Source organism: Mirounga leonina, unplaced genomic scaffold, assembly GCF_011800145.1.
Source record: "Mirounga leonina isolate KUSES-001 unplaced genomic scaffold, KU_Mleo_1.0 Mir_447, whole genome shotgun sequence".
NCBI classification, from domain to species: domain Eukaryota; kingdom Metazoa; phylum Chordata; class Mammalia; order Carnivora; family Phocidae; genus Mirounga; species Mirounga leonina.
In genome coordinates, this window is record NW_023270757.1 from 7,186,211 (window position 1) to 7,207,643 (window position 21,433).

The window sequence follows — 21,433 nt, forward strand, 5'->3', positions numbered from 1 at the left end:
AGTGGCTTTTCAAGATTATAAAGGAGAAAATTTTATTTTCATACAAATGTTACCACATAGAAAGCCCTTAAGAAAATGGAATATTTTTTTCCTTTTTTAAGATTTTATTTATTTATTTCGAGAGAGAGTAAAACATTTAATAGCTCCTAAATTCCTGTGATGACTAACATAGGGAAGAATAGTGGGTGGTGCCTCCGCTAGTGTCCTGTGTTTCAGTGAGTCTCACCGCGGGTAGCTGGGCTGTGATGAGATCTCATTAGAGAATAAATCCAGGAAGTCTTGAGAACCGCTTTGTGTCTCTGTGTTCTGAAATAATTTTTGTCTAATCATACCGTATTAGTATTTTGAAGAGAGTATAATGTTCATAAATGTCATGAAATGTTAATTATAACACATGAAATAATTTTGATTAAAGTGGCCCTTATTAAGCAAACAAAAATACATAACACTCAGTTGCCCATTTTACCATTTCTTCCCCTCTGTCAGGCTGAGCCAAGTGGTACTACTTCTGATGCAGCTGTGGACCTCTGTTCATTTAAAAATGTGCAACATCTGGAGCTTCCCAAGGTAAATCTGCTTTGAATTGGGATTTTTACACCAGTGATCTAATTCGCTGGTTCTCAGAATTGTGGTCTCTAGACCAGCAGCATCAGCATCACCTGGGATCTTGTTAGAAATGCAGATGTTTGGGCCCACCAAAACCTATTGAATGAGAAATTCTGGGGGTGGACCCGCAGTTTGCATTTTTATAAGCCTTCTAGGTGATTCCAGTGCACACAGACACTTAAGAATTATTGTGTTAATTGATACTTTAACGGGAACTAAGCTTTTCCTGCCTTTATGATTATCCCAAGGTATGACATTTGGCAGTCTTTCTCTCTTTTTTTTTTTTTTAAGATTTTATTTATCCATTTGAGAGAGAGAGAGAGTGAGAGAGCACGAAAGTTGAGTGAGGGGCTGAGGGAGAAGCAGACTCCCTGCTGAGCAGGGAGCCGGATGCAGGACTCAATCCCAGGACCTTGGGGATCATGACCTGAGCAGAAGGCAGATGCTTAACCGGCTGAGCCCCCCAGGCGCCCCACTCCTTTGATACATTTACCAAGGGCCTGCTGTAGAGGAAATAAAAAGAAGAAAGAAACAAATTATAGTCTTTGTCCTTCATAAAACTCAAAGTTCGAATAGCTAGAAGTTTCACTGATAAGCATCAGTGAAGTATTTACTTTTGAAAAGATCTGGACCTTAGGTTCAAATGACCACTTTAGAGAGGTGGTTTGCTGAACAGAAACCTACAAATGCTTTCAGGTTCTGCAGGCTCATGCTGAAATGCAGGCAGGGAGAGGGGTGGATGAAGGAGAATATTTGCAGAGAGAGCAGCAAAGTGCTCAGGGAGAAGAGGAAGGCAAGCCAGGGGGTGGGCATGGAGCAGGGGTATATTTACTGCAGGCAGAAAGAAGTGGCCAGAGGCCACTGTCCAGTTCTGAGACAGTGCAGCATGGTGCTTACAGGCCTTGACTCCAGAATCTGTGTTCAGCCCTTGCTTCCTCAGGTATACATCTGACACATTATGTGATGTTCTTTTGCCTCAATTTTTTCACCAGTAAATTGGAGATGATAATATTACCTTTGACCTAATTGTAAAGATTAAATGAGTCCTTTGTAAGTAGTTGGCATAATGCCTGACATACAGTCTGACTTTTTAAGCAAAAAAAGACTGTGATGCTATTGATTTGGTTTTGTTTTCACAATAAATGTCTGCAAAATGGATTGCCCTGGTCTTACTTACAGTACATTTAAAAGAAGTCGTTATTACACACACTTTGTGTTGTAGGTAGAAGGAAAAGAACAGAAGTCATTAAAGCTTTTTGCCTTTTCTACCAAGAAGTTCATACACTTCAGTTCAGGATCCCTCACTCTGTTGCCATTTGAGAGAGAAGATACCTTCCTTTTTCCCCTGTTGATTACAGATTTTTCCTTTTCCTCCTAAATCCCAAAGTATCAGAATTTATTTAAGAGTGCAGTCATTTCCCTACAATTTGTGAATTATGAAGCATTTAAATGTATGCTGGATTCATTATAATAAATGTTTTTTTTTTTAAATATATAGGTTTATGCTTATCTTCAGAAAAGCCCAAAATAAGATCATTTTTTTTTTACATGCCTTTCATGGCATTGGCCTAATTTATTTACCTAGAGTTTAGGACATCCTAGAATATAATGAGTGCCCAGGAAATGTTGGGAGAATGACCCTGTTAAACAGATGCAGTATGAGCAAAACACTCTAGTGGTTGAGCTTGTAGACTAAAGCCAAACCTTCTGGGTCGGAGCCCTTCTTTGCCTCTTACAAGCTGCTGGCTGGGACCTTGGACAGGGTTCTTAATCTGGGCAATTTTCCCTCTACCAAGTGGAGATAATAATAGTACTCATCTCCTACATTTGTAGTGAGAATTAAATATATATTGTGTGAAGAGTCCAGTACCTTGCACTCATATATAAATACTGCCTGTTTTTTTTATTGTTATAATTATTAGAAAAGAATAAGCTGGCAGAGAGATGTCTGACTGCTTTCTGGTACCAGTTTTCTGTGATGCTGTCTCCTCCTGTCTTAGGCTACCTGATTAAGGTGTTCTGTAGATGTTTAATTGCCCTAATCCCCTATTCAGAATCTTTCAAGGACCTCCATTCTCAAACAGATAAATTCAAGTCTCTTGGCCTGGCATTCAGCAGTGGGGGGGTTGTGGGGGGAGCGGGGACAGAGGCCTGCTTTGTCTGTCAGAGGCCCTTCTGAGTGACCTCTGATAAAATATTTGGAAACTTGATCTCATTGGTCCCCACTTCTCTTCTGTAAATGGGGCTGCCTGTATCAGGGGTTACTGTTGAGATTCTTTAAGCTAATGAGCAAGCTCCCTTCATTCTACAGCTGGTCTCTGCCTTTAGCCTCCTGCTGACTTAATCAGCAGGTGTCTATTATGTGCACTTCCCTTTCTGAAGTAGTTGCTGTAGGGGAATCCAAGAACTTGAAGAAACTCCAGATTTTATTGCTCATGGAAAGCTTCCATTTATACATAGATTTCAAACAAATCTAAAGCTCAGGTAACTGAAATGTATTTTATTGATGAAGGCCAAAGTGAATAAGGGGGAATAGTCAAGAATCTTTTAGAATCAGCTGACGTTAGAGGCAATCAACTATGACTTCAAGTGTGGGCTTTCGGAGCCACTTAACTTTTCTGGGTCTCAGTTTCCTTGTCTATAGGATAGGGAAATAATGAAACCTTTATATTAGAAATATTTTTGAAGGATTAAATGAAAAAATCTGTATAAAGCACTTCGTGTGGTGTCTCTCCCAGGTGGATGGGAACCCCCAGATGTGGGGCAACAGTCCTGTGGAAGCCAGTGACTTAGGAGGTGAAAGAATTCACCTGAGGCAGAACAAGGGCGATAGAAGGTTATTGAACACACCACAAGCAAGCAGCGGCCAGGGCTGCAGAGGAGAGGTTATCTGCCAGGAGGCAGTGGGTGGGGCTGTTTTTAAAGGGAGAAGGCAAGGAGGTAGGCACAGAGGTATGGAATTTTCCCTTTTTTTGGCAATTGTGCCTGGTTGTGAGTAGCCCATTGGTCGGGTAGGGCTTATGGATATTTTGAGGTGGGTCACCTGATGCGTCCATCTGTATTCAGTCAGGGGGTCGTTGTGGGCCCTTTCTGCATTCCATCGCTCACCTGTTTGTCTGAAAGCGGCCTATGCTTCACACTGTTCAAGTCATTATTTTCCTTAATATTTTAACCATGAGGTTCTGAATGCTCCACAGAATGTGTGCTTAAAAACATCCTTTGAGGAGGCCCTTGCTAAAAATGACAGGTTAATGGGGCACCTGGGTGGCTCAGTCCTTAAGCGTCTGCCTTTGGCTCGGGTCATGGTCCCAGGGTCCTGGGATTGAGCCCTGCATCCAGCTCCCTGCTCGGCGGAGAGCCTGCTTCTCCCTCTCCCTCTGCCCCTGCTTGTGTTCCCTCTCTCAGCTGTCTCTCTTTCTCTGTCAAATAAAATCTTAAAAAAAAATGACAGGCTAAAAGACACAGCATACTATTATATAAGCCTGTCCACTCCAAACCCCATTATAAGTGGACTCTGCAAACAAAACTCAAGAAAGCAAAGAAGGGAGAATCAACCAGCCTGCTAACATTCATACCTCATCTGCAATTCTTTGTCATTTATAGCACCCTGTATTTTTAAAGATTATGATTATTTGAAAAAAATTAATGGTGAAGTCTCACGTGCATTGTTTACTTCTCAGCCACACTGTGAGATTGCTTTTATTTTCCCCACTTATAACAGTTCTCATAACTCAAAATGGTAGAGTTAGAACTTAAACTCTGGTCTTAAAGCTCCAAGTCCCATTTTCCGTTCCTTGTTTCAGCTTGCGACTGGGGCCCATTTACCTTTCCAAAACACCTATATGTTTCTTATAAGAATCTTCTACTTCATTCAAACTGACTTGTAGCAAGAGCCCATGGCGATTTATTTTAAGAATTCATCCCTCCTTGGGCGCCTGGGTGGCTCAGATGGTTAAGCGTCTGCCTTTGGCTCAGGTCATGATCCCAGGGTCCTGGGATCGAGTCCCGCATCGGGCTCCCTGCTCCTTGGGAACCTGCTTCTCCCTCTACCTCTCTCTCTCTCTCTCTGTCTCTCATGAATAAATAAATAAAATCTTTAAAAAAAAAAAAAGAATTCATCCCTCCTTGCCTTTGCTTATACAACTTGGGGTACCCTTCTGCTTTCTTTTAGATTACCTAAATCCTGTATGACTCAAGATCTAGCTTAATCTCATGTCTGTTTATTTTGAAATGTTCCTTCAATATTCTGGCCTATATAATGCTTACTAGTAATGTCTTCACTTATTTGTCATTTAACTGTGCCTGGCTCAAACATGTCTCTTGTGATAAACATTCATGTGGGTAAATTTTCTATACATCTATATTGAAAACATGTTGAAAAAGAAGAAGCTGTTATATTTTTTCTACCATTATCTCATATAGTATGGGGTAGCATAGTTCATACTAAGTATGCAGGAGGGTGGAAAGGATGAAGGCTTACATGCTGTGTGCACACAAGGGAAAAATGTCAAGTACAGGGGGGTCAGGAAGGAGAGAACGGTTTTCCTAACAGTCTTAAAACAGAAATTGTAGTAACAGGTCATTTGTAGTTAAGTTCTGACTCCTTAGAAACTCTCCAGACAGGTCAATTATCTTTTTTTTTTTTTTTTTTTTTTTAGGATAGAGAGAGTGCAAGGCTAGGGTGAAAGGGAGGTGGAGCGGGGCAGAGGTAGAGAATTTTTTTTTTTTTTAAGATTTTTTTTTTTTTAATTTATTCATTTGAGAGAGGGACGGAGACAGGAGACAGAAAGAGCTCAAGCAAGGGGGAGAGGCAGAGGGAGAGGGAGAAGCAGGCTCCCTACTGAGCTGGGACCATGACATGGGGATATGGGGGTTCCATCCCAGGACCTGGAGATCATGATCCGAGCTGCTGAAGGCAGACCCTTAACCATCTGAGCCACCCAGGTGCCCCTGTAGAGAGAGAGTCTTAAGCAGGCTCCACGACCCTGAGATCATGACCTGAGCTGAAATCAAGAGTCAGACGCTTAACCGACTAAGCCATGCAGGCACCCTGATTATCTTTTTTTCTTTTTAATCCCCTTTTTTAAGTCGGAAAATAGAAGTGTAAACAAAAAGTTTATAATGTGTATAATCTGAACCCTTAGTGACTGACTGAAATGCTAATTCAATTTATCAGACAAAATAATATTGATTGAAGATTTGTTTTTAAGCACATTTTATCGTAGGAAAGTACCTGTAAATCTAAACAACCTTACACAATTTTCAGAGATACGTTTCATGTCCATACAGTTTTATAGGTTGAAAGTCTTCAAATAGCATTAAGAAGTTTTCTTCTGGGGTGCCTGGGTGGCTCAGTCGGTTAAGTGGCTGCCTTCAGCTCAGGTCATGATCGAGCCCCACATTGTGTTCCCTGCTTGGCGGGGAGTCTGCTTCTCCCTCTCCCACTCCCCCTGCTTGTGTTCCTGCTCTCACTATCTCTGTCTCTGTCAAATAAATAAATAAAAATCTTAAAAAAACAACAACAACAAAGTTTTCTTCTGAATTTTTGGGGAATCTTCCAACTTCAGAATAGCTCTCCTGATAATAATGGTGGTTTACTTCGTCCCACTTTTAATTCTTGTTCATTCTTTTCTAGCTATTGAATGATAGAAATGTTACTCCATAAATAAGTTTCCTTAATTTGTTTCACATTCTCTATATGGTGGTGTTTTAATAACTGGCTCAGAACAGTGTTTCTCAGACCTTTTTCTGTTACAAACTGGATGTCCTGTGGTAGCAGTGAGGTGGAGAGCTAAGCAGTCAGCTGGGAAACTGTACTCACACCCTATTACCCTTACTTGCATTTCATCCTACTCTTCTGATACCAGCAGATCGTCTGTAGATGGGTTTTTTTTTTTTTTAAGATTTCATTTATTTATTTGAGAGAGAGAGAGAGAATGAGAGACAGAGAGCACGAGAGGGAAGAGGGCAGAAGGGGAAGCAGACCCCCCGCCGAGCAGGGAGCCCGATGCGGGACTCGATCCCGGGACTCCAGGATCATGACCTGAGCCGAAGGCAGTCGCTTAACCGACTGAGCCACCCAGGCGCCCTGTAGATGTGTTTATATGTGTTTATTTCTGTAGTATTTTAAGTGGGATTGGAGCATATTATATATACAGATATGTAACTTATTGCTCCTTGTAGGACCCTGCGTGTTGCTAATAACAAAAAACCTTCTTCCTCCTATAGGCTTAGTGAAAGAAGGGGATTTATGGGCCCAGGTTACTGGGCAGTGATCTTCCAGGATGGTTGGTCTGTGGTTCAGTAGGGTCATCAAGAGCCAGGTCTTTTCCTCTCCCTGCACAGCCATCAGAGGTCAGCTGTATCCCAAGGCTGGTCTTCCTCTCAGTTTCAGAATGGCTGCCAGCCATAGTTAGGGTCGTGTGCTGCTTCTCTCACCTGTGGTCGGGGGGCAAGTGGCTGTCCTGTAATTCTGAGAAAAGTCCCACAAGCATGCTAGTTGAGCCCGCTCCGTTCACCCGCCTGCTCCGGGACTTGGGACTGTGGCAGTGGGAGTAGAACTGTGCTACTGAGCCAAGTCATCCAGACTCCGTCCTTGGAGTTATTTGTCCACTGTGACATAACAAATGGCCACACAACTTAGAATCTTAACCATCTGAGTCACCCAGGTGCCCCCAAAATTTCGAATCTTAAAACAACAGACACTTATTATCTCTGTTTTTGTGGGTCATGGGTTTGGGAGCCGCTCAGTGGGTGGTCTGGTCAGACTCCATGTAGAGTCAACAAAGCACCAGCGAGGGCTGCAGTCATGCGCAGGCTTGACCAGGGCCAAAAGATCCACATCCGGGATGGTCGACTTAAATGACCACTGATAGGAAGCCCCGTTTCCTCTCTGTGGTGCTGCTTTCATGTCCTCATATATGGACGTGGCTTCCCCCGGAGCAGGTAGTCCAAGAGACAGCGAGGAGGAAGCCCCGCTGCCTTTGACATAGGTGTGAAATTGCATACCCTTCCTCCTGCTTTATTCCATATTTTACAATCAGGTAACCCAGTCCAGTGCACATTCAGGATCCCCTTCTTGAAGGGAGGAATATTAAGGTATTTGTGAGCATATTTTATTTTATCTTTTTTTTTTTTTTAAAGATTTTATTTATTTATTTGAGACAGAGAGAATGAGAGACAGAGAGCATGAGAGGGAGGAGGGTCAGAGGGAGAAGCAGGCTCCCTGCCGAGCAGGGAGCCCGATGCGGGACTCGATCCCGGGACTCCAGGATCATGACCTGAGCCGAAGGCAGTCGCTTAACCAACTGAGCCACCCTGGTGCCCCTGTGAGCATATTTTAATATCCCCACCTAAAACATAGGCAGAGAGAGAACGAGCAAGAGCAAGAGCATGCTCCTGTATGTTGTTTGAGGCAGCAGGGGGAGAGGCCTGGATATTCTGACAAAAATCTGTGAGCTTGCATGAAGGAATATGATAATGGTGTTAACTAAACAACCAGTAAATGCCCTCTGTACCACTAAAGTACTTTCCTGACTACAGGTAAGTGAATAGGCAATGATAGAACCAAATCTCAGGGTTGCATACATACAGTCATCGTAGATGTAGAGCATTACTTGTTCAAACAGACATTTCTTTGTGGTAATAAGAAAGACCATTGGTGTACAAAATCCCAAATAGAGTGTTTAGCTAAATTAGATGTATTTGGCATTGGGATTTTGTCTTTCTGGTAGCACATTCACCTTTCTGGTCGTTAAATCTGATTCTTTCACCGGCTAGATCGGGATTCGGGGTGTAAAAATCCTGGCAAGTTTAGAAAATGTATCTGAAGTATATTTGATTATATCCTGTACGGTAATAAGTAGAAGGAAGGTATGTGTAATAACAACACTGTATATAGCACATCAAGTTTTCAATCCCTTTCTTATTATACCTGATCCTCACAGCAGTCTCATGGTTGGGCGAGAACAACATGGTTTGAACTGCATGGGTCCACTTCTATGTGGGAATTTTTGATAAATACAGTATAGGACTGCAAATGTATTTTCTCTTCCTTATGATTTTCTTAACATTTTCTTTTCTCTAGATTCACTGGAAGAATACAGTATATAATCCATATAACATATAAAAAGTGTTATTCAGCTATTTGTTATTGATAACACTTTCAGTCAAGGCTATAAATAGTTCAGTTTTTGAGGAGTCGGAAGGTATGCATGGATTTTCAGCTGTGCAGAAGGGGATCAGCATCCCAACCCCCACATTGTTCAAGGGTCAGCTGCATTATTACTCCTTTTTTAGATAAGAAAATTGAGGTTTAGGGGCACCTGGGTGGCTCAGTCGTTAAGCATCTGCCTTTGGCTCAGGTCATGAACCCAGGGTCCTGGGATGGAGCCCAGCGTTGGGCTCCCTACTCTGCAGGGAGCCTGCTTCTCCCTCTCCCACTCCCCCTGCTTGTGTTCCCTTTCTCGCTGTATCTCTCGCTGTCAAATAAATAAATAAGTAATCTTAAAAAAAAAAAAAAAATTGAGGTTTAGACATGTTATATGGCGTATCCAAATTCCTACAGCTAGACAGGAAGTAAATGAGAACCGAGCTCTGCTCACCCTAAAAGTGCAGTTTTCTCTGCTTTACACATGTGACTGATTCTGCAGAAAGAGAGTGTGGTAGAGAGAGATGCATAATGACAGTCTGAAAATCATCAAACATGAATAATCTACCTCAGAAAAGCCACGATGTTGATAATCTTTAAAATGATGGTGCAGCCTTACCTTGATGTCATAATCCTGATCCTAAAAGCCTGATGGCAAGTGTGGCTCTCATGTATACATTTCATAGAAACCATGGCAAAATTTCCTTTTTCTCTCTTTTGCTTTACATTTCCCTGGGTAGAAACTATAATGAAAATGGTTGCTAGCTCTAACCAGAATGAAAATACTCAAAATCTTATTTTAATTTTATTAATGTAAACATTAAAAAAACGCAAAAGCCAATACTACTGAACATTTGGTCTTGATAAAAGAAAATGTGGAAAATATAGACAAAATATATATAGCTCTCTAGGCTTGGCAGGTTTTCAGTGCACGTCTTTGGGCTCAGAGTTGAGAGTGTTTTCACTCTGCACCAAATCAAAACACAAGTGTCTGGGGAAACAACGCTGTGTATTCAGCCCCAGAAAGGACAGAGCAGGCAGAAGTAATTGTAGTCTGTCTGCTAAGGGAGAAGGGAGGGATGAAGGGGCCAGTTTGGGTTGTTATTTCTTAGCTGTAGGCCAGAAAGAGGAAGCAGGATACTTTGATTAGGTTTTAAATGATTTATTTCGTCAGCCAGTTCCCAAAACTACCTTGGCAAATGTATATTCATTGTGTTATTGAATGCATTTTGTTCTCTGGATATTTTGCTAAAATTACTAGAGATGTGTAACTGGATATATATGGTAAAGACGCTAGAAATAGTAAACATATGGGAGGAATGAATACATTTGAATATTTGATAGAAGAGAATTTATTTCCATTAAAAAGTTTGAGAGTTTGCTTAAGAAGAGATTTCTATTAATGAACTTTAGAATGGTTTTAATCCGTTTTCTAGCCCTTGGGTAGAAGATGATGTTCAGAAGTTATGGCCATATAGCTTTCCTTTGGATAAATTTAATCTGCTTCAAGTTTTCTAAGTTGTTACTATTTCTCTAGGATCAAGGGGGTTTGGGCATTGCTATCAGTGAGGAAGATACGCTCAGTGGAGTCGTCATAAAGAGTCTAACCGAGCATGGGGTGGCAGCCAAGGTGAGGCTTTCTCACTGTCATACAGTGGTGGGGAAGGGAATTACTTCTATAAAATCACCCCAAATCTTAACATGTTTCCATTTAGGATGGACGGCTCAAAGTTGGAGATCAGATTTTGGCTATAGATGATGAAGTCGTTGTTGGCTATCCTGTTGAAAAGGTATGTTTCCAAAAGGAAGCAAATAACACTGTGAACCCATCCGTGGGCATGGCCAGCACATGTGTGTGCCTGTGTGTGTCTGTGTGTATCCATGTGTGTGTGCCTATGTGTGTGTGTGGTCATAGGGAATTGGAACCATGTCACTATACTAGACATTATATTAGACATATCATTAAGGAAAAGAAGAATTTAGAAGTTCTTCAATTTCTATTTTCTATTTTCCAATCAAATGATATTGAGGTATTTTCTATTGCCTAGAAAATCCAGTGTTCAGTGGGCATTTTTGATAAATATCATTTCCATTTTCCCTTAGAAAAACTTGCAACTTCTAAACAAAGGTCAACTTAGTGTTAAGACCAAAGGAATCTTTATGAATATTTGCTCCAATAAATATCCATTTTGTCTGTTGTTTTATAAACAGACTCAGTCATTAAATGCATTACTTTCATTGGGATTAAACAGTTACTTGTGAGTTTTCTTGTCCTCAAAAGTGGTAATACTTACTAGTAGTCTCACTTGAGGCATTTCATAGATAAGTACAAGAAAAAAAGCTATGTTTCTCTTGAGATTTGGTGTGCAAATGTTTTTTATTTCTACATTGGCCAGCAAGAAGCTTAAACCATTTTTTTAAATTCAGCTTTAATAATTGTATAGGTTGAACCCTTTTAACCCATATGTCTATGTTCTAACGTTCCATTTGGCTTGACTCTTCTGTTGCATAGTTTTCTTTACCCTTCTTTTAACATAAGTGTTTCCATTTTATTAAAAGTGTCTGTGTAAGCTGTTTCAGATTCTCGGTAGAATCAGGAAGTGGGAAAAGTACCCCATATATCTTCTAAGTCTGTAGGGATCCAGAGAAAAGGATGAGATTAATTAGAAATCTCAAAAATGGAAAACCCTATACTTATATAAAGAAGAATATGGCCACAATTAGACTTACAATAGAAATTAACTTTGGCCTTAATATCAGGCAGCTGAGAAACTAGAAAGAAAGGACAATCATTCTTTCTTGACCCCTCAAGTTCTGATAAGGAAAGGGATACCAACTGTTAACAGTGACTTACTGGTATAAATCTACTAATCTGCTTTTGAATTTTGTTTCCTTGCCACACCAACACCCTCCCAGTTTATTAGCCTTTTGAAAACAGCAAAGACAACAGTGAAACTTAGCATTCATGCTGAGAATCGCGACCCCCAGGCTGGGACGGCCAGTGGAGAACAGAAGAGCAGCTCCTTGTCTCTGACGGCCCCGTCTTCTGGCTCCCCAGAACCAGAGTCCATCCCAAGTAAGGGCCAGTCTCTTGTGATTCCTGCTTCTGTGGCGTACTCAAACCCCCCAGTGGCAGCTTGCTACGTGAGCCCCCTGCCTGCATGTAACTCACTGTTTGAAGGCCGTCAAGTATAAAGAGAGGGGCTCCTGAAGAAAGGTCACTGGGCTGTTAGGCAGGGGATCTGCGTGCTGCACATTAACCAGCCGTAGGGCCTCAGGGAACCCACCCACCCACTCTGAGCCTCTGCTTCGTTGTCTCTAAAGCAGTGGAGTGCTACTCTTTGCTCACCAAGGATCTTTTGCTGAAGGTACCTGTGATTCGGGTATTTGACTAATGATGTAACAACATGATTTTGAATATTCCTTTTTTATATTGAGCAAGTAATTTAACTTCTCTAAAGCCTCAGTATTCTAATCTGTAAAATGGATACAGTGATGCCGCTTTATCGGTGACATCAACAGTGCGTTGCATTACAAGAAACTCTTTAAAAATAATAGTCATTGCTATAGTAAGCGATCGTCATTTAGGTCTAATAGATCCTGTCAAAATAGATGAAATGGTTGTATGTGGACCATGGAATGAGACTGGTGTGTATCATTAAAATGCCAGTGTAGCAAATTGAGGCAAATTATTCCTTTAAGTTACTTCTTGACAAAAATTACACTAGTGTTTAATAAGACAGTAAATTTCAAGCTTTGCAGCATGGAAAAAAGTACTTAAACACATAGGCTTTTTCTGCTATGGGAGAAAAAATTCTCTTTTGGCCTCCAAACTGAAACATTAAGTTCTTTTGACAGGTTTTTAAGGAAACAGCAGTTTAAAACATATGTAATATAGTTAGACAAAAAAAGTCTGAAAGTAATACATATCTGATGAATGTAATCCTTTATTTAGAAAGACTGGGTAATTCACTGACATGTTAAAAGGTTTTACGGCAATTGTCTCCTTTTTCAATTTTATGTTGATCCCAAAATAGCATTGTCTATAAAAATGTAAAATTCTAAATGAAAATGTAACATAAAAGAAAATATCTTACACCTGCTCTTACCATTTCAGGAGCAAGAATTAGTCTGTCTCTGGTTTCCTAAAAAGAGAGCCTCTTGCCTAAAGCTACTCTACCAACTGTCTCAGCTTTTTCAAAACATGACGTGTACTATATGCTCTTTGGTATATCATAAAACATATGATATGAAGACTATCGTAAAACAAGGTGTGAAATTATATTCTCCTTGTTTTCTCATAATCTATTCTTATCTCTTCAGTCCTGAGCACATATGCACCAGAATTTAATATCTGAGTTTATAAAACATCAAGTGAGACAAGCAAAGAAAGAAACTGCATGTGAGTTTCACTTGGTGTTTTATAAACTCAGATATTAAATCCAGTTGCATGTGTGCACAGATTTGATTACGTAAGAAGAAATGCTCTAGGATAAGAAGAAAAGGAAAACCAAAACCAAAACATAAAAAGCCTTGACATGCAGGTACCATGAGCAGAATTATTGATGTGCTGATGTGCTTTGTGTTTTGTAGTCTTCCCAGAATGTGTTTTTATATGACCACTATATACCTCAGTTCTGAGTTGTACAAATCATAATTTCATAAGAAGTTTTTTGGCTCTAGTGAAGTGTGGAATATCAGCATGAAACTAGAGGTTCAGTTCAACTCTCTGCTCTTATTCCTTTATACATATCATCCCTAGCAATTTAGAAAATACACCATAGTGCGAAACGTAACTTTGTTCCCACCTCCCTAAACTAATGATGATTGAATCATTTTGTTTGATGTTTTTAAAATATAACTAAAAGATTAAGGTAAGTCTGAAGTCTTCCTTGTCTGTAACCTTGGGTCCCTTTTCTCCTCCATCCCCCACAGGCAAGGGGCGGGGGGGCTGTGAGTTTGTTGTATATACCACCTAATCAGTTTGTATTTGTATTTCATTTCATTTTAAATTTATTTTTAGGTACAAGCAGGTCATCAACACCAGCGATCTTTGCTTCTGATCCTGCAACCTGCCCCATTATCCCAGGCTGCGAAACAACAATTGAGATTTCCAAAGGGCGAACAGGGCTGGGCCTGAGTATTGTTGGAGGGTCGGACACTCTGCTGGTGAGGACACTCCCTGAGATGCTTCAGATCCAGTGAGCCCTGAGAGATCGCTATCTGGGAGAGTTCTGTCTGTTTTATTAAATGAAACATTAAGGCCTAGAAAGATGCATCATTCGTTGTTATTTTAATTCGTAGAGCAAATACCAAAAATTGATTACCAGGACTTCTATTTTGTGTGAGTACTGACTCAATAAGATAGTTACACTTGTGACTGTGACCTTTAGGTTCAAAATGTTTCTGTTAGTTTACCTGTCTTTGCTACACTTTAATTGGCTGGATATGGTTGGGTTGGGCCCATATTGAGAGGAGTCTGAATAACTGGATAATTATAGACAAAATTTTCTAAATGTCAAAAATCTTTTAAAATCTAATTATTGCATTTGTGGATAGGAAAAGTGATGTATATCTATCAGTTTCATTTGCAGATAGGAAAGGTGATGTATACCTATTATATGTATGTATGTATGATTTATATGTTTCATAATTTTTTCTTTAAACATCCCTGTCATTAGAAAGATATATATAAACTTCTTTGAGCCTTGTAGCAAAAATTGCATTACACTTTTCTTTGCATTTTGATATGACTCCCTATGGATCCAGTGAGTATATAACCCTTCACATTATCTTTAAAAGTACAGTGTGGTTTTATTTATTTATTTATTTATTTATTTATTTATTTTAAGATTTTATTCATTTATTTGACAGAGTGAGAGAGGGAACACAAGCAGGGGGAGTGGGAGAGGGAGAAGCAGGCTTCCCGCAGAGCAGGGAGCCCGATGTGGGGCTCGATCCCAGGACCCTGGGACCATGACCTGAGCCGAAGGCAGACGCTTAACCGACTGAGCCACCCAGGCGCCCCTAAAAGTACAGTGTGTTTTGACCTCATTTCTGCTCACCAGTCATATGGAGGATGGGCTAAAGCATGAGTATGTCTTGTCTGGGCCCTTAGGGTGCCATTATTATCCACGAAGTTTATGAAGAAGGAGCAGCTTGTAAAGATGGAAGACTCTGGGCTGGAGATCAGATTCTAGAGGTACAGAATACCTTTATAATTAACAAAGAAAAAGCTACTCTGGGGAGGGCGGTCTCTGTTTCTTTCTTTGTTTCTTTCACTTCGTCTTTGCTCTTCCTTTATTTGACTCACCTGGCTCCTCACAGTGTCCCATTTCTGCACAGGTGAATGGAATTGACTTGAGAAAGGCCACGCATGATGAAGCAATACATGTCCTGAGACAGACCCCACCAAGAGTGCGCCTGACGCTCTACAGAGATGAGGCCCCATACAAAGAGGAAGATGTGTATGACACCCTCACTGTTGAGCTGCAGAAGAAGCCAGGGAAAGGCCTGGGATTAAGTATTGTTGGGAAAAGGTACGACTGAAGAGGGCAAACCTCATGATCTTTTGGAAATGACTGAATTTCAGTTCTTACAAAGAATATTATCAGTAGTCGAATCTTTTTCAGGTGCTAGTGTTCTGTGGGTAGCTGTTGTCAGCCCACTCAGCATCAAAAGACCTCACTTTTGAACTTTTTAAGTTAGGATTTGGGGGGATCTTGAGAATATTAGACAAAAAAACTGTTTAGTATTTAGTTTTTTTAAGGTTTTATTTATTTGAGAAAGAGAGAAAGCACACGAGCACGAGTAGGGTGAAGGGCAGAGGGAGAAGCAGACCTCCTGCTGAGCGGGGAGCCCAATCCAGGACTTGATCCCGGGACTCCAGGATCATGCCCTGAGCCGAAGGCAGACACTTAACCAACTTATGGTTGGTGCCCCTGATTGATATTTCTTGAATACCTGCTGTGTGCTGGGGAATACATTATGTTCTGGGGAACAAAGTTAAATAAGACATGGTTCCTGACTGGGGCGCCTGGGTGGCTCAGTCATTAAGCATCTCCCTTCGGCTCAGGTCATGGTCCCAGGGTCCTGGGATCAAGCCCCGCATCGGGCTCCTTGCTCTGCGGAAAGCCTGCTTCTCCTCGCACTCCCCCAGCCTGTGTTCCCTCTCTCACTGTCTCTCTCTCTGTCAAAAAATAAATAAAATCTTAAAAAAAAAAAAAAAAAAAAAAAGACATGGTTCCTGACCTCAAAAAACTCACAATTTAGTCAACGAGAATTAAATATGTTCTTGCAACAAAGGATTCCATTGATGAGAGACAGAGACATACTGTGGGGGAGCTGTGGCAGCAGAGGAAAAGGGGACAAGTGACTCTATTTGAGGAAGCAGATTAGAGAAACTTCTCAGAAAAGAGGTGCCTGCGCTGAGGCTGAAAGTGATCAGTGATAGTTGGTCTATTTGTAGGGAGCAGAGGATACTCTAGGGAGAAGGATTGGCTGGAACATAAACATGCCATCAGAAGGGAACAGAAAGTAAGAGGCCAGGGTGGTAAATTGGTGAATAGGTATAAATTTAGTACCTAATTTATTTAAGTATTTATAGATAAGAATTATTAACAAATACATGATCCAGTAAGTTCCAGTATCTTTTTTTTTTTAAAGATTTTATTTATTTGTTTGAGAGACAGAATGAGCAGTGGGGAGGGGCAGAGGGAGAGAGAGAGAAGCAGACTCCGTGCTGAGCAGAGAGCCCAATGTGGGGCTCGATCCCAGGACCCTGAGATCATGACTTGAGCCGAAGGCAGACACTTAACCGACTGAGCCATCCAGATGCCCCAAGTTCCAACACCTTTATCTAAAGATGGGAAGGCAGAGGATCAGAAGGTGAAATGATGTGTTTGAGGGCCTGACCTTGGCAAGAAGAGACACAACCGTATTTTCACTACACATTTCTACTTACAGTTATCTTTGTCTCTTGGCAAGAAAATCCTGGGTTGTTTGTAGTTTCCTGAATGAAAGGAAGATTGGAATAAGAATTGTGTTTGTTCATTTTGCATGAATCCATCTTGCTTGCAAGTTAGATCCATAATAACTTAAAAGACATCACAGGAATGGTTCTTAAACAAGGGTTTCGGTTAGAGGTACACATTCATTGTTTATTTTCAGGAACGTTAATGTTGGTGATAATACCAACATAGTTATGTAGCCACTGGTCAGTATTCATTCAGGGCTTCGTTACGGTGTGGAGAGGACCATAGACTTAGCACCCAAGAACTGACTCTTACGTCCCATTTTTGCTTTGGAGGAACTGTGTGACCCATAAAGTGAGACAACAGTCGTGGTCACTTGAGCTCACAGTGCATCATTGTTGAAGAATAAATATGCTTATGAAGATCTGTTTAATCCATGAAATAGTATGAGACATAAGCTATTATCACAGAAAATAATTCTAATAATATTGCCCCCATGTTGCTGAAAACAAACTTGTAAAGTCACAAGAGTGGAGGTCACGTTTTCAGTTAAAAATGTTAGCTCTTCAATAAGTAAGCATTGCATTACAGTGGAGAAAAAATAGTCATGTTGAAATTCCAAATCATGTCTACAGAAATGATACCGGAGTGTTTGTGTCCGACATCGTCAAAGGAGGGATTGCCGATGCTGACGGAAGACTGGTGCAGGGAGACCAGATACTAACGGTGAACGCAGAAGATGTCCGGCACGCCACCCAGGAAGCTGTGGCCGCTTTGCTGAAGGTAAAGGTCAAACGCTGGCAAGGACTCTGTGCAGTAGGATGGAAGGAGGAGGAGATGCTAACTGGGCCACCGCGGTCTAATAAGCACTGAATCCTCCTTATTTAAAAGGTTATCTCACATAAGACACATTTCTAAGTAAGATGCCAAATTTTAGTGATAAATTTCTAACTAATAATAGCTTTATTATATTATGTATTTTCTATTATTAAATGTCAAGTGAAAGACTTTTCAGTTTTCAAGGTAGACATCCCTTAAGGCCCCACAGCTGGTAAATCACACAGTAGGATTTAAACCTGTATGTCTAACTCCAGAAACCCAGGATCTCAAAATACCTCATTGTGCTTTCTCCTTAGACAATATAGTATTTTTTGCATGCCTAGGATTTATTTGTTAGAGATCACAGGGAAGTTGTCTTCAATTCTTATTTTGTGTTTATAGCATTACGGCTTCTTTCAGCATTGTGTAATAGGTCTGTTCAGGTGCCATGTGGCAATAGAGTTTGCCCAGTTATCTGTTAAGGACAAAGCAAGTTGTTGTGGTCATTGTTGTATTGTTTCAGTTTTGTTTTTTAAGCCCTGAGTTAGTTAGTACATTTGGCATATCTATGTTTCATGAGACAGTTGCTCGATTCTCAGTTTCTCTTTAGCTCGGCACCAACAGTCTCCCTGTAAATCATGAGGCCATGAGACAGACGCTGGGTGTTGCCCCTGCTGCTGCTTGTTGTTACTCTTGTTTATGTTTTAGAAAAGCCTCCTTCCACAAAGGACTGGAGGTATCCTTGACTATGGAAATCCCAAAAGGAGGAGGCCTTTCAAAAACCTAATCCTAAAGAGTGTATCTACTCCCGAAGATGATTATAGCATCTTGTTTGACCATTTTCCTAAAACAACCACTCCCCTAGTGTTCCCTAGGCACAGTGACCTTAGAAGTTGGAAGAATCAAAGCCGGTCCATTCCATTCAGAGAGGAGGCCTTCTCAAAGCAGCCAGGTGGGTAGCTGTGGGGTTCATCAGGGTGGTGCAGTCCACGCGCTGGAGCAGCTCCGAGATGGCCCTGACAGTGGTCTGCACGCAGGCCGGGCCTCCGGCAGCTCGGCACAGTGGGCTGCAGACTCTTAGGCGGGGAAGAGCATCGGGTGAGCGGGGACAGGTGAACGAAATGGAGCTCTTGAGTGGTTTGCAAGTCATTCTCAGGAACTTCATTTCAGCCATTCTTTTCTTTTTCCATAATTGTACAAGTTAACCAATTAATATCTGTAACGCCTACCGACGTGATATATTTTTAAAGTATTTTATAACAAGCATTCAGCTGAAAAAATCCCACGTAAGGTGAACTGTAGAAGCTCACCACCCTGTCTGAAGCTCACCACGTGTCGGTTCAAGATCGCTGGCACACCACTCTCCTCACTTTTGTCTTCATCAGCCTGTCCTTAGAGAACCTTTACTCACCCCTTCAAGACTACCATTCATTTCCTGTTGCCGGGCCCTAATTTTACAGTTTTCTCATAAGCCCCAGTCTATGTGACAACATCAGTTTAAATTTAGCTTGAATGAAACTATGAAAATCCACTAAAATTTAAGTTGGTTGGAATCAATCTCATCCATTCTTTTAGCTTCAATTTATTTATGTCACTAGGCAAATTATTCCATAAAAAGAAAAAAATCGTTAGATTTCAAATTATCAAATGCCACTGTTGCTTCACAGATATTTCTCTCTAGATGCATTGAAAGAATTGAATTCTGAAGTAAGTGGTATTTAGGGGATATTATTACTTCAAAACTTTCTAAAATAATTGTTGTGTGTTTGTAGATGAGTGAAGGCAGCCTGTCATCATTCACTTTTCCACTTTCTGGATCCAGTACCTCTGAGTCACTGGAAAGTAGCTTGAAGAAGAATGCATGTAAGATTGGTTTGATATTTTAAGCATGACTTACTGGTTTGAATTTTGGTAACCAACACTGATTTTTTCCCCTGTATCAATTTACCTCTGAGCTCTCATTCCTCAAATCATTTCATATCCTAATATGGGTGCGGAGGTGTGTGTTGGCAAAAATTCTGAGCAATATGAAGCTGCGTCTTTGTTGTTTAGTTTTTCCATTTGTTGTTTTTTCTATAAGATATACTAAACGTTAGAATCAGGATTCTGTAATTTTTTCTTACTAAGCAGACGGGTATGCTTGATTTTTATTTCCTTTTTCTGTTTAATCAACACCAGTAATTCAGAAAATGCCATTAAGTGAAGCCTTCTTTTTCCATGAAGACTGCAAAAATTTTGATTGAGAAAATTAGTATGATCCTCCTGTGTTTTAATTACATGAAATCATGATGCAGAGGGTTTTTTGGCTTGGAGTATTGGTTGAAAGTTGTTCAAATTGAAGAACTAACCATATGGCAATCTCTGTTTGCAATGCGACTAATATTCTAGAAATTTAGCCACTTAAGTCCATGAATTCCTTTTAATGTGTCCATGACTTTATTTTTCTCAGCTGTGCACTTTCTATCCAAAGCCTATTCTGCCCTTGACTCATTGAAAGTGGATTATGCAGTTATATAATCAATGATTAAAATAAGAAGGAAGAAATGGGGTAGTGTGCACATTTTTCCAACTGGAAAAATAAAGATTCCCTATGTGAGACAGATTTAATCATGTGTACTGGCAACTTTGAGCACCCTCTTTAAAAAAGAAACAATTAGCGTATCTCATTTAGTCCTATTCCAGCTTCAGGCGTTGACTAAAATTTAATTGAACATAAAAATACTTTAATAACCGTATTTTTTTTTTTTCACTTTACAGTGGCATCTGAAATACAGGGATTAAGAACAGTTGAAATAAAAAAGGTAACTTGGGGAAGAGAAAACAATATAAACTCTGTTGACCTCAGAGGCATCTCCATATATATTTTCCTATTAGCTGTCTCACTGTTTTACCATACCATCATAAAAATTATGTGGTATATACAGTGGAAATACCACAGTAGTCTTCACTGAATTTCCTGGTCACAGGGCCTTGTATGAAAAATCATTGTCGGTGTATCCTGTGTTGCCAAAAATGGCATCCACCCAACCCCACACAAAGTGTCACCCCACCTCTCACCTCTCATACTGCAAAGCAAGCCTCTGCCTTCCACAGATACTTCTTACTCTCGTGAAACAGATTCCCCTGACAGCCGTGCACAAGAGAGAACATAAAAGCAGCTACAGTTTATTGAGCCTTTGCTCTCTGCTGAGCATTCTTGGAGATGCATCATCGTGCTGTCACCGTCTCCTGCACTGTCTTCTGCAAGCCCCCTGCTAGGGCTCCTCTGATCTCCGTTTTGTCACTGCAGGTCTAGTGACTCATTAAGAGGGCTGAACTTGGTCAGGTCCCAACATTTGTAACTGTGGGTTCCTGGCTTTGAATACAGATCTCTCTGATTCCAAAATTGGGGTCTTTCTCTTCATCAGTGGACCCGCTTTTCATCACCCCCACGGCATGATTTTCATTTAATGTGTTTTGATTTCTTTTATTTCCTGGACAGATGCTTATTTTCCTAAGTCACACTAAGGATCTGTGTCAAATGAAGTAATACAGTTTTCTGGAACTTCATTTTCCTCACACCTCGAAGACCTGAGTTAACTGTAGGGCATCGGGCCAAAGACACCAAACATCAATTTAAAATACCACATTGACCGAAATATTTTAATCTCTTGCATGGCAGGGGCCTACTGACTCACTGGGAATCAGCATTGCTGGAGGAGTGGGCAGCCCACTTGGGGATGTTCCCATATTTATTGCAATGATGCACCCAAATGGAGTTGCAGCTCAGACCCAGAAACTCAGAGTAAGTTCTACTAATAACGGAGGCAGCCCTCACAAATCTGGCAGAAGTTTTTTAAACCCTTTGGATGTGCCACTTGCTGCAGCCAGTTTTCAGTGTCTGTAT

At 40.7% G+C, this 21,433-nt stretch overlaps 1 protein-coding gene across 5 annotated transcripts in view; it reads left to right on the plus strand.

Annotated features, from left to right (window-relative positions):
- MPDZ (multiple PDZ domain crumbs cell polarity complex component) overlaps window positions 1-21,433 on the plus strand; it is a 150,757-nt gene that overhangs the window by 123,192 nt on the left and 6,132 nt on the right. For all 5 annotated transcript variants that reach the window (XM_034987980.1, XM_034987981.1, XM_034987982.1 and 2 more), the window contains 12 exons: window positions 487-567; window positions 10,293-10,385; window positions 10,471-10,545; window positions 11,672-11,831; window positions 13,779-13,924; window positions 14,874-14,957; window positions 15,101-15,294; window positions 17,364-17,511; window positions 18,413-18,499; window positions 19,320-19,410; window positions 20,305-20,348; window positions 21,209-21,331. In XM_034987980.1, the coding sequence (XP_034843871.1) occupies window positions 487-567; window positions 10,293-10,385; window positions 10,471-10,545; window positions 11,672-11,831; window positions 13,779-13,924; window positions 14,874-14,957; window positions 15,101-15,294; window positions 17,364-17,511; window positions 18,413-18,499; window positions 19,320-19,410; window positions 20,305-20,348; window positions 21,209-21,331 (1,326 nt within the window). The remainder of the gene's footprint in view (window positions 1-486; window positions 568-10,292; window positions 10,386-10,470; window positions 10,546-11,671; window positions 11,832-13,778; window positions 13,925-14,873; window positions 14,958-15,100; window positions 15,295-17,363; window positions 17,512-18,412; window positions 18,500-19,319; window positions 19,411-20,304; window positions 20,349-21,208; window positions 21,332-21,433) is intronic.